The sequence below is a fragment of the Trichomycterus rosablanca genome, chromosome 1 (genome assembly GCF_030014385.1).
Source record: "Trichomycterus rosablanca isolate fTriRos1 chromosome 1, fTriRos1.hap1, whole genome shotgun sequence".
In the NCBI taxonomy this organism is placed as follows: domain Eukaryota; kingdom Metazoa; phylum Chordata; class Actinopteri; order Siluriformes; family Trichomycteridae; genus Trichomycterus; species Trichomycterus rosablanca.
Genome location: NC_085988.1, coordinates 69954549 through 69981175, shown reverse-complemented (window position 1 = coordinate 69981175; position 26627 = coordinate 69954549). Strand labels below are relative to the sequence as shown.

The 26627-nt window shown below is 39.6% G+C and overlaps 1 protein-coding gene across 2 annotated transcripts in view; it reads right to left on the bottom strand.

The window, feature by feature from the left end:
• Nucleotides 1-3058: 3058 nt before the first annotated feature.
• Nucleotides 3059-26627, bottom strand: part of lmo3 (LIM domain only 3) — a 70916-nt gene continuing 47347 nt past the window's right edge. For both annotated transcript variants that reach the window (XM_062995879.1, XM_062995871.1), the window contains exons 3-4: nucleotides 19157-19282; nucleotides 3059-4328 (exon numbers count right to left, since the gene is read on the bottom strand). In XM_062995879.1, the coding sequence (XP_062851949.1) occupies nucleotides 4223-4328; nucleotides 19157-19282 (232 nt within the window). In that variant the 3' untranslated portion in view covers nucleotides 3059-4222. The remainder of the gene's footprint in view (nucleotides 4329-19156; nucleotides 19283-26627) is intronic.

Below are 26627 nucleotides of genomic sequence, written 5' to 3'. Positions count from 1 at the left end.
GTGATCAAAGTTTTTTATATCTTTTGGGTTGTTTTTTTCCCTCAAAGATTAGTACAGTTTTAGGTTTGGCCCATTTCTTTTGCTCAGGATTGTACAGTGTTTGCTCACTGTGATGTATCATTTGAATTTCCAAAGTTAAATTTTCACACCAGTTCTTCCAGACTCAGTGCAGTTTCAGAGCACTTTCTCTCCAATAAAGGACTTAACAGCTTGAGTCTAATCAAAGACACTCTCCCCGATGTGTTTCAAGCAAAAGCAATTCAATTAGTTTAATTGGTCTGCTTATTATGGACCATAATGAGATGACTGTGCTCCTATTGTCAAACTTTACAGGCTCCTTCAAACTGCCTGCCTAATTAGAATAAAGGCTTTAATCTTATTCTTTTACTGGTTCAGTATGGAAGATATTTGGCTGCGTTAATAAGCCAAACTACAACAGGATTTAAGGTTCACGTGTTAGACTCAGTAGGACTGCAGAGCTGGTATAATTAGATATTACCACCCTGTTTTTTAACACCCAAACTGATACCAGGTTCAAAAAGGTACAATCTCATTTTCTTTCACCTAAGGCTGCATTTTTATGAAGGCTGTGCCATTGTTTCCTATAAAGTGAGGTGTGGAGACTTGCTGACCTTGTTAAAGCGCACCAAAAAGACGAATTGTCTGTATGATTCTCACTGTTTCGCAGTACTCTGACAGCGCATTAGGGCCACTGTAAAAAAAACAACATATATTTAAGTTACAATTTCAAGAATAAAGTCATATAAGTCTCGATTTCGAGAATAAAGTTGAAATTATTTCAAGAATACAGTTGTATAAGTTGTATAACCACAGTAACGCACATTGGAGGCTGCCCTCAGTGCTTGCGTGCCGATACAGGTACTGAGACCGTGCTTCTCTGAACTGACAAGTCTACAACGGCTGCACACTCTCTGGCCATAATATTTCGACTTTATTCTCAAAATCATTTCGACTTTATTCTCATAATCATTTTGACTTTATTCTCATAATCATTTTGACTTTATTCTCATAATCATTTCGACTTCATTATCATAATTATTTTGACTTTATTCTCAAAATCATTTCGACTTTATTCCTAAAATCATTTCGACTTTATCATAATCATTTTGACTTTATTATCATAATCATTTCGACTTTATTCTCAAAATCATTTTGACTTTATTATCATAGTTATTTTGACTTTATTATCATAATCATTTCGCCTTTATTCTCAAAAGCATTTTGACTTTATTATCATAATCATTTTGACTTTATTCTCATAATTCTAGTCTATTCACAGCTGATTCTGGGAGTGGCATTGAGTTTAAATGGTATTGAGTTTCAAGGTATTTGTCCCATAGGGATGTTTTGGAAACCTGTTAATGTGAAACTGCATAGATTTTAGACTAATGTAAAATAATGGGGTTGTTTTTGACACTTATATATTAAAAATAACACAAATATAATAATAAAAAACACTGAAATACAATTAAAAACAGTTAAAAATCAATAAGAAAACATAATAAAACCTGCACTTTTCTTTTACTTCTTTATTGTTTCCCTTAAGCTTCTTAATCGTGGAGATGCTTGATCTTGGAATACCATATTTAAGGGAAATGTTGAGTTTAAGGGTACAAATTTCTCGACAAAAGTCGAGTTTCAAAGATTTTGAGTTTAGGGGACGTTGAGTTACAAGGTACTACTGTATTTTAAATAGTGTTTATTATTTCAAGCTTACCGCTCAGTAGCAGAGGCATCAGAAAGCAGATTTGCCACATATCATGTGAAAGGCGATGCAGAATGCAGTAAAATGCGCCCAGTCTTGTGGTAAACTAAGTGTAAAATGCTTTTAATGTCAAAGCACCATATGGCAATTTAAATGTAGATAATTAACCAGGTGGACTGGACTACCCAGAGAAAAATGCACATTGCACATCAATGCTCAATACATCAAATTTAGTCAACTAATATTAAATGTTTATGTCAATAAAATTAGGCTCGGCCCCTATCTGTGAAATTTAGGGAACAAATCTCAGTGGTTCTATCTCATGGTTGGCTAATGGCAGACAAAGGACGTGGCTGAAACAGCCTAACCACTGGGAAGTGCATTTGTCAGTGTGCTCTAAATTCTGTTGGCTGGATATTTTTGGTTGGTGGACTATTCTCAGTCCAGCAGTGATGTGCAGTGATGTGTTTAAAAATTCCATCAGCGCTGCCTTGTCTTATCCACTCATACCAGCACAACACACATTAACACACCACCACCATGTCAGTGTCACTGCAGTGCTGAGAATGATCCACCACCTAAATAATACCTGCTCTGTAGTGGTCCTGCATGAAAGGGGGCTAACAAAGCATGCAGAGAAACAGATGGACTACAGTCAGTAATTGTGAAACTACAAAATGCATTCTATATGGTAAGTGGAGCTGATAAAATGGACAGTGAGTGTAGAAACAAGGAGGTGGTTTTAATGTTATGGCTGATCAGTGTATTTTTGTCTAATAAATTTATTTTTCAAGTTCGCACAAGTTTGCTAAGACTTGAGTAGCAGGCATCAACTTGCAGCCACTTTCTGCTGCATTCTTCTCACTTAACAATACATTAAAAGCCCCAACGTTTTAGCTGTAGGTGTTTATCTACACTCCTCCATTCAGCTGATCCACTAAACGCACTTTAGCACTGACAGATTCCCTGGCAGATCTGTTTTTCTCTCTGAACTCTCTGCATTTCAGCGTAAGGTGGGGGAGGAAGGAGTTGGCAAATTTTGAGTTGCGATGACAACCAAATGGCTGACAAAAATGATTGCACTTACGATCAATCATAGAGCAGAGAGCATAGCATGGTCTGGTGGCTAGGCTAATGGAGTGGCGACTGCAGGGGCCTCCGCTGGCTTCTTTGCATCTATACTTGTGCCCTTCGATAAGGCACTTAACCTAAATTGCTTCAGTAAACACTCGGAGGTGCAAATGGATGGAGGCGTAAGCCAGGCGACTCAAACGCCTCACAAGGACACGACACGTGTGAAGAAGAAGAGAAAAAGACCACCGAGACACACAGTAACACAATAAAACTGTATTACATTTGTGCTTAAAATGATTACAGTACAGTATTTACACATCCTAAAAATAAACATCTCATGCTGAGTGACACATTAAAAGAAAATCATTATATAACAGCAAGCAAAAAGGTTTTTTAATCAATATGTACAATCAACATTTACAAAACAGTTTCTTTTTATTAGGCTTTGTCCATAACTGACGGTAAACTTTGCTTAAGCATGGTACAGTAGCGCTGATTTGCACTTAGTTCGGTGCCTCTCAAAGAGAAAAAAAGCCCCAAGCTTTAAGAGTTACAAGGGTTCCACAAACATCCCTTGGTTATGACTTGGTCTACTGATACTAGCACAAGTATCGGTGTGCAGGACGAGAGGCTCGGCAACCGGACAGTGATCCAATTCAAGTATAAACATGTCAAGGACAAAGCCTCAGTATGATACACACTGGCAAAAAGAGAAAAGAATCAAATAAATACACCATATAAAAGAATTAAACAGACCCCACATATCCATTCAGATCCCCACAGTGTCCCAACAAAAATCCATTCTATAAATTCTAAAGATTGTGTTTGATACAAAGCTTTTGTATAATTTTGATTAAGTTGTGTAGCGATCGCACATGGACCGGCTGGACCAGGCGAATGATGACTGCCAATCACTTTTTCTTTACTAAAATAAATAAGGAACCCACCTGAACCTGAGATGTTCACATGGCTCTCAGCCCAAAGCACTACACTTTTTACCCTTTGCACTTTAATCTACTGACTGTTTGCTTTTTTTCATAGTCCTCAATTTAATGGAAATGAAATGGATCTACTAAAATTGTTGCATTTTGCAGGGTTGAATGTGTGTCTATAGGTTTACAGTGGAGCTTTTAGCTCTTAGGTTGGGCTGGCTTTAAAAAGCTGGGTAGGTATGGATGCAGGGTAGAAGAAAGAGCCAAATCAATGTCCCAAGACTAGCATTAGTTTGCTCTGGTGGATTTGTAAAAACCTTCACTTATAACCAGTCTTTATGGCTATTCTGTACAGCAATGCCCCATAGTTGGGCTTTTCTTATGTACATTATCATGGACAGGGGCTGGAAAAGATGAGAGTGCTTTCGGTGACTGTCTTTCAGGTCATCTTCCAGCCCTCTCCATAACGAGTCAAGGGATCGCCTAGGGGTCAGCGGACCTGCGGGGCGTAGCCTTCCTTCATCAGCCCTTCTTCGTAGTCTGTCTGACACAAAATCATGTTGTTCTTCAGAAAGAATTTGTCTCCTACGCAAAACCTAAGAAATGAAGAGACAGACAGAAAAAAAGAGAGGTTTATTAAATATGTAAGTCACAATGGTCACTTCATGAGCATCATTAGGGTAAATCACTAGAAGCTTAAAATTTAGAATGAAGTCCTTACAAGTTTTACACGTCACATGCAATCTAGAATTCAAAGTAACACCAAAGTATTACCATCGATTCTTTCTGGTCAGCAATGGGTCTGCAATTCAGATTGGTACCCTACCAATCCATTGAGGGACCTCAACCTCCCAGGCATAGCCAATCATAATTATACATAGAAGTCTGACTGGCTGAGAGCACCAATGTGGGTTTAAACCCTGGATCCTTGTATTCATTTTCCCATCTTTCATTAAATTACCTCCTTCTGCTTCAATTTTCTCTTCTTGTACATTTTGGGATTATTAGTAAATATTTCTTAACATCACTTTTTGGAAAACTGCCTCAGTTAAACGCTGATGTGAAAACTCTGCCATCTAGTGGTGGGATGCGGTCACTTTGCGGGTCACAAAATCGGCATGCATTGTGGGAGATGCAGTTTATGTACGATTTTACAGTGTATTTTAAGACAATCATACGTCTTTTAAGCTCTCACGGGCCACATAAAATGGCGTGGCGGGCCGGATTTGGCACGCGGGCCTTGAGTTTGACACGTGCACTATGTGGTGCACAATGTTCATTTCATTTTCATTTTTTACAACCGCTTTATCCTGGTCAGGGTCATTTTCCCGGAATCACTGGGCACAATGCAGTAACACACCCCAGACAATACGGCAATCCATCAAGGGGCTTCGCCCCCCATCTTAGACATAACCAGTAATGTCTGTATGTAGATTCAAACCCTGGATCCCAGCGGTAGTGGGCTAATGTAATTTTTTGCTGTGTCATCCAAGTGCCTGGTGCTCTGTGCAACCAGTATAAGTATAAGTCATTTAGGATTCACCCATTTGGCTGGAATTGTTAGTTATAGAGCCAATTGTTTTCTGTTTTTTTTTTTTTTTTAGTTTATTTGCAATATAGATGATAAATATTTATCTTGGTTGAGGTCTTGCTTACAGACTAGCTAGGATGCTAATGTTAGATACTGTACTGTATGTAATAGATATGGGAGCTTATGGGTCAACTTAAAAAACACTTTAATTTGTAAAAATGTTAGAGAAAATTTAAATGATGTTTAAATGTGTGTAGAAAGGCTACCAACATAAAAAGGTTGTTTTTTTATTTACCCATGTTTGTATAGACTAGGCCTTAGTCACTGCTTCCATAGCTTCTTTTATTACTGAGTGAAAGTTCGTACAAGCTCATAAAACTGACCTGACCTTAGGTAAGGTGCTGTTTACATTGCATATCTTCAGGGCGTATCAGTAGCATGGAGCTACCTGCAACTACTACATGAATAAATCAGAGCCTGGCCTCTACTTGACCTTTTAGAGGGAAGATTACGTTGGCCGGGAGAGAAAGACAAAGAGTGTGAGAAGGGTAATAACATGTAAGACAGAGGCAGGAAAAAAGACAGAACCAGAGAGTCAGGCAGACGTGGAAAGAGTCCGAGAAAAAATAGGGTAAAAGATAAAACAGGGGCGAGCGAGAGCTGGAGCAAGAGGTCCTCTGTGTGTTGAGTTGTCCTAAGGGCTGCTTATCTTGCTCACAGCCAGTTCGACAAGGTCAGACTACAAGTGTGCATTTTCGTTTACTCATGTGCCTCGCCACGCTCTTTCTCAAAGTGTGTTTATACCTGAGACTCCCGCATCACCATTTTAGCTGGAAGATTAAAAGACTAGTTCTCTTCTCAGCTTGAGGCCGTAACAGGAGCGCAAACAATGAAATAGGCTTCAATCCCCTGTGTGCCCATTGGCCTCCAATTAGGAGCTCTTAAACATGTTATGTTGAACTACTGCATTGTTTTAGGGAATAGAAAGATCAATCGATCACAAGTGTGTTAACCTTTCTATTTTTCTAACAAAATAACAAGCTAGAAAGAATGTTCAGAATAAACTGTGCTTAATCTTCCCTAGTTTCTCTTGAAAACTTTTTAAAAGTTTGAGTCTCAGGCGACGGCGTCAACCGACAGCCGAAGCCATCAACGGGGATCAAATACCAACAGGTAATATCCATTAATTGTGCCTGTTGACATGGTAATTAACGCAAAGCAGAGGCATACTTAACGTAATGGTGTCAATGCCACCAATAAAAACGTCCTCTTTAAATGACACATCCTTCCAAGGAATCTATTAGTGTCCATCTTCTCTGACACTCGGGTCCTGTCCTCCTCCTCCTTCTCTTTCTCATACCTCCATTCCTCTCACTCACTGTCTCCGCTAATAGGAACCTTCTGTGTTTATTTAAAGCCTGTGTTTTCGGCACCTTTTAGTCCCGTCGCCACCCTCTTTCACGGCTTCAAATTGTTTCTGCTCGGTGAAATGTCAACATCGCTCATGGCATCTGAGTGCCAATTATGACGCGGATTTTGCAGGCAGCCCATCAGAGGTAGCAGCAATAAATGCCCCTGTGTCGCCCTCACCGTCTTGCAGTTCTTGAAATTTTTTTAAATAAGCGCATGTTCTGTTGGGCCTCCGATTTGTGTCTGCCAGCCCCCAACACACCTCCATCAGTAGCATCTTCTCATGAACACTACAGAATTGTTGGTCACATTTTCCAGTTGCTAACTCAAAATGGGGAGGTGTCCAGAGTTTCCACGGGATTAGTGGCTAGACTGGGTGTGTTCCTGTGATGAGCACTTGCTACGTGACCTGATTTTTCCAGCTGAAAAGTCATTGATCCTCTGATTGTTTTAGCATGTTTAAAATGACCAGCAGTCAGTCAAGTGCTCTATCCTGCCACTAGACCAGTGATTTAAAATAGCCAATATGATGTCCTCAATTATTTAGCCACCAATTTTAAGATTGTACTTATGTTGCACACTGTACAGTATAAGTGTGGTTTGACGCAGCACGTTTTGGATATTTTACCTAAACACTACCTTGTTGCTCACACCTTCACAGTGCAGATCTGATTATAGCACTTAAGTACTAGATTAAGATTTTTTCTTCCTTCCTGCTCCAACCAACCAACCAACCAACTATCCAAACAACCAAATATCCTACAAACCAAACAACCAACCAACTATCCAAACAACCAAATATCCTACAAACCAAACAACCAACCAACTATCCAAACAACCAAATATCCTACAAACCAAACAACCAACCAACCATCCAACCAAATATCCTACAAACCAAACAACCAACCAACTATCCAGGCGCTCAGGTGGTGCAGCGGAAAAAACACACTAGCACATCAGAGCTGATATTTCGAACTTGTCATTTCAAATCTCAGCTCGGCTATCCGGCAGGCTGGGCGACTACATGAACAACGATTGGCTGTTGTTCATACAGTGTGGGAGCCGGATGGGAATTCCTCATAACTGATGCAATTACGACCTCTGCTGGCTGATTGATGGCGCCTGCACAGAAACGAGGGATAATGCTGATCAGGGTGTGGTTCTCCGTACTCAAAAGCTGAAAAAATGCAGTAGGCTACTGCACACGTATTAGTCACGCTCTCCTCATTTAGAATGGAGGTCAACATCAGTAGAGAGAAAGCGTAATGCAATTGGGAGAAAAAGTTGGGAGAAACAAGGGGGGAAAATGCATGAACAAAATAATTTACATTAAATTTTCAGCATTTAGCAGATGCTTTTTTCCAAAGCGACTTACAGTTGTGGCAGTATACAATGTAAGCAATTGAGGGTTAAGGGCCTTGCTCAACCAACCAACAGTACAAGTATTTTTTTACTGTACTTAATTATTTTCTGAGGTATCTGTAATTTACTTATCAGAAGCACTTCATTACTTTAAAAGAAGAACTGCTCTAAAATATTGATAAAAGTTTGTTTGACTAAAATGCAGTGACAGTGTTTCAAAGAGTCGATGATAACTAGAGCTTTATAGTATAGTTAAATATCATAATATACTGCATTACTGAATACTGGCATGTCTAGTTATGAGCAATTTAGCAGCATTTATAAAAAAAAAAATCCAAAGTATTTTGTATATTTTGGTTCCTCGTGTTTATTTTCTGTGGTTAGTTAAAGATGATAATGTCTTTTGTATGATTTTTGCAGTTGATTCATGCCGTACAAACCATTATGTGCCCTCAGTGTCATTAATGTGTACCACTCGGCGCCCAGGTGGCGCAGCAGGATATTCCGCTAGCACACCAGCGCCGAGATTTTGAAATCCTCAGTTCGAAACTCGGCGTTGCCACCGGTCGGCTGGGCACCATCTAGCAGGCATAATTAGCAGTGCCTGCAGGGAGGGATGACCGGAATATGTGGGCGGGGTCTTCAAACACTGTGTAAGGACCCTGAGTGGCGGATAGAGGTGCCTGTGCAGAGTGCATGGGTGGAAAACGGTTCCGTTAAGGGCTGCGCGTGGGTCGGAGGAGCCGTGAGCAGCAATATACCCTCCTCAACTGCAAAATCGGGGATATATATATATATATATACGTATATAACAATTATAATAATGTGTACCACTTACCCACAATAAAAGACATCCTGTTTTAAAAATTAGAATGGGTCTTTTAAAAAAATACTTTTTACTTTAAGGACATAAAGTAGCTTTTACTTTTATGCTTCTGCTTAAGTAGAATATATGTCATATATATTTTTTCAATCAGATTAGTAGTACTTTTACTTGAATAGAGAATGTAGGTCTGCCACTTCTGGGTATGTTTTGTATTAATAGTGAATTTTTTTCCTGATTTTATAGCTACATTTTTCCATTTCTTCCATCTTTCCTTACTTTCTTTAACTTTTTTCCCTCTTAATTCTTTCTCCTGCCTGTTACATGCCCCCTCTGGTCTGACAGTCATGATAAATATGTCTATCGAGACCCATCTAGCTGAAGAAAAGATAGCTTCCACGGCAGCACACTTAATGATGTATGACTACGTCTGCGATTTGCCTCGGAGGTCCATGTTAACTATAGTTGTAACATCTCTGTGAAATGATAGGCAGGGATAAAAGTAAAGCTGGCACACTATGTGTAAGCTGGAGAGAATAGAATCAAAATGGTATAGATCTACGGAACCAAAGTAAAGCTACACCAATACGGTGATATGGTGTGATTTTGAGTTTGGAGATGATCATTTGGGCTCAAGGATCGCAGAAGTTTGGTCCCTGAGGCAGCGTACAGCCCAATTTGGCCCCAACTACCCCCCATGCTTTGGACAGCGTGACCTGTACTAGTGACCTTCTCGAGCCTGGCATCTATGCCCTGGGCCCCTGTGCTAGTCCCCAGAGAGCCTCTTGGGAGAGGTAGCCAGACTCATCAGCACAAGGCGAGCTGTCTGTACTGGCCTGATGAGGCCAGAGTGGATGACAGACTCATCGATTAGCTGTTCCTCTACTTCTAATCTGTGGCTAATGGCTCGCTAGAGTCACTCAAAATCTAACACGCACACACACAATGACAGGCCAGTAGCCATTAACTACGCTGAGGAAATAACTCCGAGCTGGGTGGTGAGACTCTGATCCAACCCCTAAGGATGAAGTCTGGTTTATGCTTCATCAAAATAGCTTCTAAGAAGCACCCATCACAATTGTTTAAAAGTCTGGGATGTTCATTAGAACAGCAAGAAATGTGGAAGAGAATGGCACTCTCTTCAGCATTAATACTTTATTAAAAGCAATCTCTAAACACCAGCTTTGCCGCAGCCTAAATTATGTTAAGAGCTTAATTACATTTACATTTGCAGCATTTAGCAGATGCTTTTATCCAAAGTGACTTACAATTATAACTAAATTCAATTTGAGCAATTGAGGGTTAAGGGCTTTGCTCAGGGGCAACTCGACGATGATGGAGCTTGACCTGGTAAGTTTATGATTACTAGTCCAGCACCTTAACCACTGAGCTACAACTGCTCAAAGGTAACCTTCTTGTCTATGTACCACACTTTAAAACACACACATTATGTACACACATTTTCCCACAATATACACCGATCAACCATAACATTAAAACCACCTCCTTGTTTCTACACTCACTGTCCACGTTATCAGCTCCACTTACCATATAGAAGCACTTTGTAGTTCTACAATTACTAACTGTAGTACATCTGTTTCTATGCATACTTTTTTTTAGCCTGCTTTCACCCTGTTCTTCAATGGTCAGGACCCCCACAGGACCACTACAGAGCAGGTATTATTTGGGTGGTGGATCATTCTCAGCACTGCATTGACACTGACATGGTGGTGGTGTGTTAGTGTGTGTTGTGCTGGTATGAGTGGATCAGACACAGCAGCGCTGATGGAATTTTTAAACACCTCACTGTCCCTGCTGGACTGAGAATAATCCACCAACCAAAAGCATCCAGCCAACAGCGCCCCATGGGCAGCGTCCTGTGACCACTGATGAAGGTCTAGAAGATGACCAACTCAAACAGCAGCAATAGATGAGCGATCGTCTCTGACTTTACATCTACAAGGTGGACCAACTAGGTAGGAGTGTCTAATACAGTGGATATGGTATTTAAAAACTCCAGCAGCGCTGCTGTGTCTGATCCACTCATACCAGCACAACACACACTAACACACCACCACCATGTCAGTGTCACTGCAGTGCTGAGAATCATCCATCACCCAAATAATACCTGCTCTGTGGTGGTCCTGTGGGGGTCCTGACCATTGAAGAACAGGGTGAAAGAGGGCTAACAAAGCATGCAGAGAAACAGATGGACTACAGTCAGTAATTGTAGAACTACGTACAAAGCGCTTCTATATGGTAAGGGACCTGATAAAATGGACACTGTGTGTAGAAACAAGGAGGTGGTTTTAATGTTATGGCTGATAGATAGATAGATAGATAGATAGATAGATAGATAGATAGATAGATAGATAGATAGATAGATAGATAGATAGATAGATAGATAGATAGATAGATAGATAGATAGATAGATAGATGACTATTTAGAGGAGAGCCACTATTTGGAGTGACATATTCGTATCATGTATCATGACTCATGCAGCTCTACCCGTGAATCAACCATCCCGTATACAGGCCAGCAGAAGCCACAATTGCATCCAACTGTGTCTGTGTGGGTGCCTGGCTGGTCAACAGCACAGCTAAGATTCAAACCTGAAAGCTTATTTAACCATATACTATTATACTACATAGTTTATGTATGCTACCAATCAGTATGCCACTGTATATTGGTGTTGACAGTAAGACCAAGCTGATATATTTCTATGCTGAGATTTTCTCCACACTGAGGCCTAGTCACTTCTCTCATTTACAATTGCATCAGCCAATAATGCTTGTGCGGGTGCCTGGCTGGTCAACAGCACAGCTGAGATTCAAACCTAAGACCTCGAGATCGCAGCAGTAGTTTTGTCCTTATGCTGATGGTGGCATTTTGATTCATTCAGATCTAAATCGTGCTGTTATGTGAATGAATGACTTACAATTTGTTTATCTAGGGAAATAGATTCGGTTTCATATTTTTATTAAAAAAATGTACAGCACAAATGGCTTCTATTGAGTACCTGAGCGAAGCATTCAGTTATTCAGCATATTTCAGTGTAGCTTGCTGAGATGAAATCGGGATAATTATCGACACGATCTAACATTCTCTTCTCTCAGCTGTGCTTTTGTGTGAGCTGCAGTGACTAATAAACCTGCTTTAAAGGAGATGATGGCTGTGCTGACGTGTGTGTGTGTGTCGGGGGGGGGTGTGTTTAGTATGTGTATGATTGTAGCCATTTAACCACAGAACACCAATGTTGGGCCATGGTTGACCCTTCAGAAGAAGAAGAATTACATGATATGAACCCTGCTAACCTCCAATAGCCATCTCTGTGCATCACAAACTCGCAGTTAGAGCATGAAGGCCATTTTAAAAGATGGATTAGACGTTGGTTTGAAAGGCTGAGGCCTTTTGTTATGTGTGGTTGATGCGGGATAATGAAATAGTTGAGGCACCAGATAGACTAGGGAAATTAGGTTACATACTCAGATTTTTTAAACCGTTTGCTAATCGAGCTAATGTATACTGAATTTGAATGTGTAGTTAAATCAATTGTTTTTAAAAAAAAGATCACAGAAAAATAGTGGATTTAAAAGTTGACATAGTGATGTAGAGTACTTGGTACAACAACAGCAAAGTCATATCCTAACGTATACTTTGGTCTTAAAGTTCTATTTACTACAAGGAATGTGTCCCAAAGCACATACTATTATACTACAAAGTTTATGTACACTACAAATCAGTATGCCACTGTATATTGGTATTATTTTGACAGTAAGCCCAAGCTCATATACAGTATATTCCTGAAGATTTTCTCCACGCTAAGGCCTAGTCTTACGCAGAGCGACTTACAGAAGTGCTTCTAGAGTAAACATTTCCCTACTCAAGCTTAAGTAGACAACAGTCCAAGGACACAAACCTGCTGAAGCACTGTTAAAATAAATAAGTAGATGATTAGATGATAAGTAGATTTTTATTTTATTTATTATATATTTTTGGACAGACAGAAGATAAGTAAGTGCATGCTAATTCTCAGCTTAAGTGCTTAGTGAAGAGGTGGATCTTTAACTGTCTTTTGAAGATGGTAAGAGGCTCAGATGTGCGCACAGACAGGGAAAGTTTGTTCCACCACTTGGGCACTAGTACAGAAAATAGTACTAATAGAAAATAGTCTTCCTTGAGTTCTGTGTGGACGATCAAGATGAGCAAGATGAGCTTGGAGGTTGTGGTACAGAGCGGGGTTCTATGAGTTCTTTGAGGTAGTTTGGGGCTGGTTAATTTTTAGCCTTGTAGGTGAGCATCATTGTTTTAAACTGGACGCCTAGTCTCTCATTTACATTTACATTTTTGGCATTTAGCTTTTTTCCCAGGTGACTTACAGAAGTGAACATTTCACTACTCCAGTTTTAATAGACAACAGTCCAAGGATACAAACCTGCTAGAAATTCCTGATAGATTTTTTTTATTTTATTTATTTAGTTTTGAACAGAGCTAGTTCTCAGCCTAAGTGCTTAGTGAAGAGGTGGGTCTTTCTCATCTTATGATTCTAACCTTACACAATCATGCCAGTTCCTCCACTACAACTCATTTTACTATTCCCTTCTTTGGAAGCCACTCAGATTCTTATCTCTCTTGTCGTTATGAGTCTGCAACTCCCTCCCAGCAGATCTTCCCATGTCCACAATCAGACCCCTACAACTGATTCAAAATGCAGCTGCCTAACTCTCTTCACTGGCTTCCCGTAGCTGCCCACATTCAACTTTTGCATCTCAATGTTGCGTTTTGTGAAAAAAACAAAAAACAAAGGGAAAACGCTCCAAGTTAACAAACTCATCAACTGATCCAGACCAATTTAAACAAACTATAGGTGTGAAAATGCCCTTAATTGCCACAAGCAACTGACGTTTTAAAAATAGCATGTAAATGATAAATAAAACAATTTTGGACTTTTATAGGTTTTCCAACCTTTAGTAAATCTGGGTCTGACTAAAAAAAACTGCACACCTACCTCCCAGTTCCCAGTAGCTGTTGGCTCAAAAACTGGGCTTCCCTGCTAAACAGATCTTTATAGAGCGTGCTACTAGGTGATTAAAATATGTTGTTTATTTTTCACCAACCTGTCATGGTTTATTTTCACGGTTGTGAGTTTCAATTTTGGCTTCTTTGTACTATCCTCTCCAGAACCAAATGTGGAAAGTCTGCCCAGAGTGCACTGCTGTGGAAGCCCCTGATAAGCAAATCACAGTGGCATAAGTCTAATAAAGATACTGGCCATTTCTCTATTTTCCTTTCCTTCAGAGAGATGCGTACAGAAAAGCCTTTTAAAAGCTTTTGAGGCAGGAACAGGACAGCTGTATGGAAGTGTCAGACGGCATGTGTACGCGTGTCTGTTGAGATAATATCTTGTCAAGTTGTTGACAAATGAATTTATGCGTGCCGAAATGGCATTTGGGGAGGTATGATTTACATATCACACTGGCGATGTTCATTTCTCCAGAGTCCTGCTTTCTCAACGGAGGTCTGAGGCAATCAGCTTTTCTGCACTGACAGCACCAGGTGGACTAACACAGCTGGAAATCTCTGCTTTAAGAAAATGTGTATTTAAGATTAGCTTGTGTACCTCCTGGTTATTAAAATACATGTAAACATGGCTTCTAACTGGAATTGGCTAGTTCATTTATAATTGTAGCTAACGTAGAAGATCAGGCGTACATGTATGTAAGCTTTTACTCAGCCTTACAAACCATGGCAGTAAAATAGACAACTTGTCTTGGATTTTAACCTTTTTTATCAGTCATTTTTTATTTTAGTAACAGCTTGATCCTGGAAAACAAGTCAGAATAGATACTGATGCCACCTAGAAACACTGGGTACAAGACAGAAACATATGTAGACATACACTCACTAATTTTCACTTAGTTAATGAAAATTATGACCAACTAGAGATGCCCTAGTTAAGTCTATTATCACTCACTCAATCTCATTCACTCTATGCCGCTTATCCTAATTAGGGTCGTTGTGGGGGGCACAATGGGCACAAGGCACACAGAAACACCCTGGACAGGACGCCAGTCCATTGCAAGGCAGTCACAAATTGCCCTTAAATGTGTCAAACACATTTAAGGGCAATTTTAGGATCTCCAATTTACCTGGGCTGTGGAAGGAGTCTGAAGCTCCTCAAGGAAACCCACATGGACACAGGGAGAACATGCAACTCCACACAGAAAGGACCCAGACCGCTCCACCTGTGATCAAACCCAGGACCTTATTGCTGTGAGGCGACAGTGCTACCCACTGAGCCACCATGATACTCAAGTCTATTATTATAAAATTAAAATGTCTAAAAGCATTTGTCAACTATACATTAGTGAGCCAATTCACTGCAAGGGATGTGACTGGGCTTCCATGGCTGAGCACACAAACCTAAGATCAACATGTGCAGTAAGTGAGAGAGCTCTGGAGCAGTGGAAATACAACTGTTAAATCATACTTCACATACAACTGGGATTCTGACTAACAAATCTGGGTTTGGCATTTGTGTGAAGGAGAAATAATAATGAGAGGATTTTGATGTATGCTGGACCCCTTATTTAGAGTCAAAAATTTACAGATGGTACAAAACAATGAAATTTTAGAGATCTGTGTGCTTCCAACTAGCAGTTTGGGGATTGCCCATCCCTATTAAAGCATAACAACAACCCTCTGCACAAACCAAGGTCAATCAGAAATTGTTTGCAGAATTTAAAGTGGGAGAACCTGAACACCACTGAGATCAATTGAATTGACTCTAAGCCAGGCCATTTCCTGTTGTCATCACCTGATTTCATCAGACATGCATTCATGGCTAGGGGCGGCACGGTGGCTAAGTGGGTAGCACTGTCGCCTCACAGCAAGAAGATCCTGGGTTCGATCCCCAGATGGGGCGGTCCGGATCCTTTCTGTGTGGAGTTTGCATGTTCTCCCCATGTCTGCGTGGGTTCCCCCCGGGTGCTCTGGTTTCCTCCCCCAGTCCAAAGACATGCATTAAAGGTGAATTGGATATAAAATTGTCCATGACTGTGTTTGCTATAAGCTTGTGAACTGATGAATCTTGTGTAACGAGTAACTACCGTGTCTGTCATGAATGTAACCGAAGTGTGTAAAACATGACGTTAAAATCCTAATAAATAAACAAACAAACATTTGTGGCTAAAAAGGAGAAAATCTAGCAAGTCATGTTTTAAAATGTAAAAAATGGCGTCCATAGGTTGTCATAGCCGTAATTTTAGTGGGTCAATTGGCATAATTTTGGCTACATGATGTATCTTATATAGGCTATTATTGGACATTAGTGACACCTTGTAATTGAAATCAGTTTATGCACTTTTTTCTTTTCATACACATCTGGACAGATTATGTGCTAAAAAAGAATGCTAATTGCTTATACACATGAGCACAGAGATCGACTTTGATTGATAGGACTGCCACTACTTACTTACCCTGACAGCATGGTCATGTACTGTAGCATCCCTATGGCATTGCCATTGGCAGAATGTACAATCTCTTGATGGTAGGCAAATTAAATCTGAATTCAGAAGTTTTTAAACAGAAATTCCAAGTCACATTTGAAAAGAACCTGAGCCTAGCATAGTTTTATTCATTGTTTTTCTCAAATATACCCATTGCTTATGTTGATACTGTGCAATCCAGGCCTTTCGACCGCTCCTATAAATGCTCTTTAAACATCCCTGCATTAATGAGCTAAGAAACTGCAAAAGATGTTAAGCCTCTGGGTGAGAAACAACAGCAATTAGCGCAGACACTACGCCATAAATCTTGTTGTGAGGGCGGGTAAAATCGTGATGGGCAGGCAAGCAGCGTGGAGAGGCCTCAGCACAGACCTGATGTCGATTTTATTAAACAGTTGATTGGCTGGCCTAATGTAAAAAGAAAGATTTGCCTGAGTCTAAATAGGTTTTAATGCTGGCCAGACCAGTGGACCAGGCTAGGCCTTTCGCTGATGAAGATTAGCTGACTCTTTGCATTAGGCGAGTGTGTCTCGGGCAGACAAGTGAAGTGGCAAGACAATAACCCGGTGCTAATTGTGCGTAACCAGAGCCAGCAATCTGCTTCTCTGATGTGCAATGCTTGTAGTGTGTGTGTACGTGTGTGTGTGTGTGTGTGCTGAAGAACTGAGAGAAAAAAACAAAGGTATTCATTCAACTGTCTGCGCTGGAGCTCGTGTGAAAGGTTTGGATGCTACACTGACCTCGCTTTTCCACTGTTATCTGTCGTAAGATGACAAATGGTTTTCTCTCACGGTGTAAGTGGATTGACACAGCAATTAACTTTGTATGGAAAGATATAACAAGTAGATTAGGGGGAAAACTGGAACAGAAAATGAGAAAAATTCAGTTGGTTTTAAACAGATAAGTAACCTTAAATTAAGAGTGGGTGTCGCACTGATAACTTGGGTTCGATCCCATGCCTCTGGTCACTGTCTGTCTCTAAGAAAGGCAGCATTTTTTCTCATTGCGTGGAGTTCCTTGAATACGGTGGTTTTCACCCACCTTCAAAACATGCACGAGGTGGATCGGCTCCTATAAATTACCTCTAGATTTGAGTGTGTGAATGTCTAAGTGTGTACTTTCCCACAATGGATTGTAACCCAGTTTATAGTTTTATTCTGCGTCTTTTTAGTTCTTTTATTTAATTTTTACTTAATTCTAGTTGAAAAAGAAGAAATGCAGAGTACAATGTCTCCTTGTAACTCTACGTCCCCTAAACTCAAAATCTTCGTAGAGAAATGTGTACCCTTAAACTCAGCATTTCCCCTAAACTCAATGTGTTCAGTTAGTTTTTTTTTAGAACTGTTTATTTAATTAACAATAAACAGTTGCTTTGTTCAGAGCTCGGCTTGAGCAGTGCAGTAATACGTCATCAAAGTGTGCATATGAGACAAATGCATTTGTGTGGATTAACACACAAATTCACGCTGAAAGCAACCACATGTATCTGTGTTTAGCTGGATTTTCCTCACTGTTTCACTTTTAAACTTGTGTTACAGCTCGGGGTTCTGAGAAATTGTAAGAATCAGCTTTTTATTTCTGTGTTATTTTAGTGTATAAGTGTCAAAAACAACCCCATTATTTTACATAAGCCTAAAATATATGCAAGTTCACAGGACCATGGAACGCATTAACAGGTTTCCCATACATCCTTATGGGAAAAAATACCTTGAAACTCAACGCCAGTCCCAGAACCAATTGACGTTGAGTTTCAAGGTACCACTGTAATTGGTTGTTCAGTGTTACTGTTTACTGTGGATATGAAAATAAGAATGCCTTCATTTGTCATATATACACATACAAGTGTGCAGTCCAGTGATTTTTTTTTTTCAAATATCCCTGCTTGTTTGGATTCAAACTCTTAACCTTTTAATTGACAGCCCAAAGCTCTACCCACTAGGCTACCACTGGCCTGACAATAAACTCTTGTCCCGACAATAAACTTTTGAATCTCTTAAATCTTGAACCTCTTGAATTAATAAATTATCAAGCTGATTGAAAGAGACTTATGTGTATTTTGTGAGCTGTCAATGAGGCTCTGAACAGAACATGAGGGTTAAAACAGTTCCCTGTCAAACATGTTTTCATGAAGCCTAAAGTATCCCTAGAATCGTTCGTCATGGCTTCAAAGCTCTGTAATAAGATTAAACTTGGTCTCAGCTTGGCAAAGCGAAGAAGTTTCATTAGCTCGTCAGATCTTTATTTTCTCATGTCTTGAAATGACGACTATAGCCAGAGCTTTTTGTGTAGTTTTGTTATGAAATAAAATGCTTTTCCCTATGAAACTGCATGCAAGTAAAGTGTCAAATTGTTGGTCTGATGACGTAAAAATGCTGAAGCGCTGTGATAAGCCGCAGTGTACGCCCAGCCTTGTGCTAAATGAAGCGCAAAATGCTTATCACGTGCATCCAGCCTTAGATCTCTACGTTTGCTTAAACACACTGAACTCTCGGATTACAGAAGTCTAGAGTAGGAAAAAGAGTGTGTGTAAAAGCCAGTACGAACATGGATGTATGGATACGGTTGTTTTTTATGAACAGATTATGGCTTTTAAGTGGTGAAACAGTTCATTGATAATGCCACATGGCTCCAAAAGAGCATAACTGGCACTGCTCACTGCCTAATGTTGGGTGTTTGTAAGCTCAGGTGCACAGAATTAGGCAGTGAGGGGCCGATGATTAGCATACTATAACTGATATAACTTCCATCAAACATCACACTTTGGACAGGGCCAGACTGGCAGTGCTCACCTCTGGTTACAGAGCTGGCAGGCAAAGCAGTCCAGGTGATAGACGTTTTCCTTGGCCCTCATGACCATCTCGAAGGCAGGTATGAGCTTGCTGCAGGCTGCACAGTTCCCCGTCACACCGAACAACCTAAAAACAAGACACACAAAGATTCAGCCTGATTGAAACAACTGAGAGCAAAATATCAGTAGCACAACAATGGTACCATCTATTGTCTGGAATCTAAAAAAGGCAAATAAATTAAATTACATTTATTAACTAACAAACAAACTAAATAATGAACTAACTACCTACCTAACTAACTAACTAACTAACTAACTAAATAAGCAAATAAATTAATTTTATAGGCCTGAGTGACAGGTCAATTGCAATTAATTGCCTATAACATGTAAAGACCATGTTTACTCCCAGTCACATACACTGCATTGGGATACCACTTCTAATTATTACTTTTATGTTTTCCAGCCACAACAATTACTAACAGGTATAATAAATCAATTATATAAAGTAAATTATATTCTTCCAACTTTGCAGCAACAGCTTAGAGAAGGCGCTTTCCCGTTCCAGCATGACTGTACCCCATGTGCATAAAGCAAGCTTTATAAACACATAAAGAAAAGCTTGGTTTAAAGAAACTCCAGTGACCTCAGCCCCACTGAACAGCTCTGGAATGAACTGGAACATCACTTGAGACTTGCTTGACCAACATCAGTGCCCACCCATACAAATGCTCTTTTGACTGAATTAACACAAATTCCAACGGACATACTTTAAAGTCTTGTGAGAAGCCTAAAAATGAGGACACTTCAGTTGGTTATAAACAGATGAGTAACCTTAAATGAAGCAGCTGCTAGAGTTGGTGTCACACTGATTACTTGGGTTCAATCAATGCCTTTGGGCACTGTCTCTAAGAAAGGCAGCATTTTTTTCTCATTGTGTGAAGTTGAATATGGTGGTCTTCACCCATCTTCAAAACATGCAAGAGGTGGATGGGTCCCTGAAGGATGAGTCCCTGCTGAGTCTGGTTCCTCTCAAGGGTTCTTCCTGTAATTTTAAGTGAGTTTTTCCTTGCCACTGTCGCCCTCGGCTTGCTCAATAGGGGTTTTTGGTCTGTTGGTCCTGGATTCTGTAAAGTTGCTTTGAGACAATGTCCATTGTAAAAAGCACTATATAAATAAATTTGACTTGACTTGGATTGGCTGCTATAAATTACCTCTAGATTGAAGTGTGTGCAGGTCTAAGTGTGTACCTTCCCACAATGTATTGTCACCCTGTTTATGGTTTTATTCTTGCCTTGCTTTGATATGTGATATAGTTACTGCTTCTTTTTTTATTTTTACTCAATTAAAAATGATAAGATATGAAGAAAAGCTTGGTTTAAAAAAACTAGAGTGACCTGCACACAGCCCCACTGAACAGCCCTGGAATGAACTGAAACATAAATTTAGGCTTTCTTGACCAACATCAGTGCCCATTACAAATCAGCACAAATGCTCTTTTGACTAAATGGGCACAAATTCCCACAGACATACTTTAAAGGCTTCTCAAATAAGTGGCTGTTGTTATTTTTTGTTATTATTTTAAATGGAATATCCAACAAGCTCATGGTGAGGTGTCCAAATACTTTTGAAGATATGAGATATTATCTCGACAAGCTTATGAAGACCAAGCAGGGTGGACTAAGCTCTTGTTTTAAATCCTGTTCTTGGGGCTTTGAAGAGAAAGGATTCATTATGGATTCAAGGTTGGACGTGTGCAATGACCTAGCCTAAGTAATAGAGGGGAGAAAAAGAAAGATCTGATAACAAAATCATATAACAAAATAAGCTATTAGGCGAGCCTCTCCAGGCACTTTTAGCCGTCACTGTTAAAAAGATAAAACTGCACGCCACTCTCGGAGTCTGTAAGAGATCACAATCTAATAAATGATCTCCAGGCCTGGGATACAGTATGTAGGGTTGTTTATTAACCTTTGGAAAGCATGTTCCCCACAGGCAAGAAAACTGGGAAAATAGTGTTCTTATGAATAACTCTAGAATTAAACTTCAGCTGTTGGTTTAGTGCTAATATAATGTAAAAAAATTATACATTTCTGTTTGAGCTGTCTATGTATAGATACATCTCTTGTCCCATATTATTTTCTGTGCAAATGCCAGAAGAAATCATATGAAATCAATGGAATTTATATGTAGGCGGCACGGTGGCTCGGTGGGTAGCACTGTCACCTCACAGCAAGAAGGTCCAGGATTCGGTTCCAAGGTGGAAAGGCTTGCATGGTCTCCTGCGTGGGTTTTCTTCGGAAGTCCAAATACATGCAGTTTTATTTGTAGCTATTAAAACAGCTTTAGGTATGAGTGTGTGTGCCAATGTGTGTTTGCCCTGTGATGGACTGGCCACCTGTCCGGGGTGTTTCCTATTTTTTGCCCAGTGAATTAAACCCACTGTTACCCTTAATAGAATAAAGTGGTGGTATAAATGAATATGTAAACAGTTTTATATTGATGCTGCACTTGCGACCTCTGCTGGCTGGTTGAAGGTGCCTGAAGAGACGGGGATTAATGGAGATCAGTGCGTGACTCTTTGTACGCCATACTGATCCCTAAGGGAAACCTCTTCATGCAGGTGAAAAGAAGCAGTTGGCTACCACACGTGTCAGAGGGGGTGTGTGTTAGGTACATCCCTCCTCAGTCAGAAAAGAGGCCTGAAGCAGTAGAATTACAACTGTAGTAACTGGATGAACCCAGATTGGAGACAAAACAGGAAAAATGCAGAAATAGAAAAATAAAAAATAGCATGCAGAGCTCATGCTCAGGTGTCCAAATACTTTTGGATATAAGTCTACTAGTATGCTTATACGGTGATACATTTCCTTTTATTGACAGGGTAGAGCATTTTTTATGTTTTACTACAGTTTTATGCAGGTCAGGGTTGTTGTGGGTTTAACTTTGATGCACAAGCTAAGCAAACCCCTTCTAATGCACAACATGGGTCAAAAATGACCCATATTCATCCATTCAAGAATATTTTCATATGCACATTTGTCAGTTATTCATGTATTTGCTGTCTTAGCTAATAAAAGCTATCTATACTAGAATATGTAAACAGCTAGTAAGCAAATAGTATTGGACATATTCAAGATTCCAGAGCCTAATCTTTGGTTGTCTTTCAAAAGATCAGTAAATATGTTTTTGACTACAAACACTTACAAATGTCAGTAGTTTCTGTCAAATTCCATAGTAAATACATAAGGGTAATTTTTGCCATATGTTGTGCATTAGAAGGGTAGTGATACAAAAATGATTTTTATTAAAAAAGCAAAAAATATAAAACTGAAATAAGGATTTGTGATGATCAAAAACAAGTTAATTGAAAAATTCATGGAAGCTTGAATGACGAAATTAATTTATTGCAAAGATATAGAAAATAAAAACTCAGTTGGGTCACTTTTGACCCAGGTTGAGCATCAAAGGGTTATGTACACTGTGAAGGAATATAGAGTGACTCAAACACTAGCAAAGAACCAAACTCTAATCTAGTCGTATTCAATTACCCAGATTGCATTACACTTCCTTTGTACCGATGCTACCCTTCACTGCTGACTGAGGAGCACTGCAACTGACACAGGCCCCCTCCAACACGTGTGCAGTATCGACTGCATCTTTTCACCTGCACCTCATATGTGGATCAGCTTTGTGTACGGAGAGCCACACCCTGTCCACATTATTCCTCGACTCTGCGCAGGAGCCATCAATCAGCCAGCAGAGGTCGTAGCTGCATCAGTTATGAGAAACCCTGGTCTGGCTTTCCCACCATGTGAACAACAGCCAATCGTTGTTCATGTAGCCGCCCAGTCCAGTGTTTGAAATCTCCACTCTGGTGTGTTTTATCGCTGCGCCACCTGAGCGGCGATTGTTTTGTTTTTGACCCTTGACTTTTATAAATGTGCTATATAACCATAACATTACCCATAACATTTCTAGCTTATTTTTTTGCTTCTACATCTGTCTCAGCCAAAATGGTCCAAGATTGAGAAGATTGATTTGAAACACAGCCGCTGATAATCAGACGCTACAGTAACAGCTAAAACAGATCTAAACTAAACAGGAGTGTGTGAATATGGCTGTGCCTTTTTTGTGAGGAAATAAACTAATAATTTTTTTTGTATTTGTATTAAAATTGCATAAATTATATAAATAAAATTCAAAACAATGAGAGCATTGTACATTTAACACAAGGAATGTATTCGTTTTAGATCGTTCCTTGAGTTATTTATGCATCATCATAAAAAATAAGAAATGAACTCCTAAATCAAAAATAAAATCTGTTCTATTTTAACTTGCAACAACCTGTTACTCTTTTATGGCTCCTGAGGAGAAAAAAAGAGGCGAAATGAAGCCCCACCTGCCACTCAGTTTGCTACCACAGACGCTAATGTCTCTCAGGGGAGGCAGCAAATTAAGTGTGCTTGGCTAGTAATGAATTCAAAGGGCACATGTTCCACAAATGTGCCCTCTGAGAAGACCAGGTAAAAAAAAAAACAGACCAGCTCTTAGCATTTTCACGACAAGGACAAAACATTCAAATGTTTCTTCAGCTTTTTACTCTTTACACTGAGTCAGGGGATTAACTCAAAGCACGGTTAGCTTTTGAGTCAGAAAGCTAGTAGGGGGCCCGTTACAGAGGAAATCACATTCACTCAGAGTCAAAGTTTGACAAAATAGCATGTATATTTAAATAGGCTAAAGAGGCGAAGCAAAATCAAAATTCATGGCGGTGCAGATTTCCAATTTGAAAGAGAATGCCCAATCAGCAGCACCTTACTGGAGAAAGGTGCACAGCAGCACTTCATGGCTGAATGGTAGCTATTTGATGAGAGAAAAACAGACACCAATTAAATTATTCCACAAGGTTTTAGCCCAGTGGGCACACTAGCAAAATCCAGGCACTCGGCTAGCATGTAATGATTAGCCAGCACCCTGCTGGAAATGCACAAGTGTGGACCTCGACGTGCACTTACATAAGTTACATAAGTAGTTATTTACCGAAAGTCAAACAGAGCTCATTTTTGCCTTTATTTAAACTTAATGTGCATCAGAATTGGTTATTGTAATCTATTAAAATAATATATTGGGTTTTTATGGTTAAGAAAAAAATAAATAGATATAAATACATTACATCTTTACTTTTAATAAATAGTAGGGATGTAACGATACACTCTACCCATGGTGCGATGCGATTCATGATACTGTGTTCATAATACGATTTATTCCCAATTTTTTAAACAAAATGAAATTGAAGACAAATTATGCCAAAGTTTCCTTTTAGTATTTCTCTTTAAACAATAAAATAAAATACTGTATTTGTGCTTATCTTTTATTTATCTAAATAATGAATGCCCTTTTATTTCTGAGGTAGGTACAAACTATGCAAAACAATGTTACACATTTCCCTTTATGTGTAAAAAAAAAAAAAAAAAATGAAATACAATTTTTAAACAAATCCCACATTAAATAAATAAATGAATAATACAAATAAAGAAAGTATCCTCACATGAATAAATTTGGCTGGAAAATTCCGAACCTGGCAACCCTGTAGTGACGTCAACTAGGCGAGGTGAATAGTGCCAGTGCCCTCTGCTGTTTAAAGTGAATATCGATTCATTATACATGTAAACCGATTTGAATCGTTACACATGTGAATCGATTTTTAACTGTCTTGTGGTGCATCGTTACATCCCTAATAAATAATATGAGTAATTAGCACTGAATTGTATGTTAAAATAGTGCACTACTTGCTGTGTCATGTGTAGTACTTGGACCTGAGATGGTAAACTGTTTGTGATTAGCAATTAGCTCACAAAGTAGCCAAATAGCTAAATCTCACAAGTGTGACTTCATCCTAATTGCATTATTAAACTATTAATGATGAATTTAATAGCTAATTATTTCAAAACAGACCTAAATGTGTTTTACGCTGACAGCTAACAGCTAATTTGCCCAGATGGCTTTAAGCTAAGATAATACTTGTAGAATTGTGAGTTTCAGGTTTGCTTTAAAAATGCAAAGCTATACGGAGAGGTGCAAAAAATTATGATAAAAAAATTAAGCTAAACAAGCTTTTTTTAAACCCCTATCTCTTAACATCAAAGTCGAATTAAGCACACATTAATTATTTTCTTAAAAGGAAGAAAAGAAAGAGCAGTATCAGCGGCACCTCCGGAGGCATTAGAAATTCTGACAGTGACTCCCTCTCTCTCCTTCCTTCCCTTCCCCTCTGCCACCCCCGCCACTTCAATTGCTTTGGCCTCAGCGTGCATTCATCAGCTGCTGAATTAGAATTTGTTTCCTCACAAACCATTGATCATCGGCCTATTACCAGGCAAATGACAGTTAATTACCCACTACATTAACCACCGGGACCCGGGGACCGGCTCCGCGTGCCATCAGTCAACATGATGAATGTGGCAAGTTCAGTAATGCACGGCCGTTGCCTCGTCCGCCTGCCATGCTGAGAGCAACCCCTGGATCTCACTTCCAAGCACCCAGGGAAAATCTATGGCAATCTGCATAATTACAGGCTCAGGGTTAATAACAGACAAATGATTTGTTGCGTCTCGAGCAGCGGGCGCCCAGCGCCGGGATGCGGTAAGCTTTTAAAACCTCAGTGTTTAGTGAGAAAGTTCAGAAAGAGAAGGAGGGGCAGGCTGATAGAGAGTGGACAGGCCTGGCAGATGCGATCGGACTTCTGCACACTTCAATTCACACCCTCCCGCAATGTGCGATTTCTGAAGATTAAGCAACACTCAGGGTAAAATTATTTCAATTAGGGCAGCCATGCTCTGGGAATTGGCTGCAGGATAAGATTTCCCTCCTTGAGTGGCCGCTTTTGGCTGGCTGCTGGCTGGATCAGTTTTAATCTGCACCTGGACTCTGATATCCTAATGATGAATTATGCGCCTCTCGCTTTTCCTGTTGCTGCCGCGGAATGGACAGCGCAGATTTCCACCTGACTGTCAGGCGGATCTGAGCCGTTCGCTAGAAAGACTAAGGGATAAACTGTCGAAGGTGAAATGATGCAGATTAAAGTGCACTTAGCACTACGGTTTATTTAAGTGTGGAATGCCTAACTGGCATGAAACAACAGGTTCAACAGATCAGCAGTTTAAAAAATTCTGTCCCAATAAATAATTTTAAAATAATCTTTACACAGCAACCTATTCTATTGCTTCTATTAGATATAGATATACAGGGTGTTCCTAAAGTCTGGACACAGGCAAATGCATGTTCACAACACATTTTAACATTTTATTTCATTAGAATATTAATCAATAACATGTTTAATGTGTTTTCCACTATTTGTGACACAATATGTATGTGTGTATATTTTAGTAAACATATAGTTACTAACTACTATATAGTTAGTGATATTTCCTATGTGTCCAGACTTTAGGAACACCCTGTATATACCTATATCT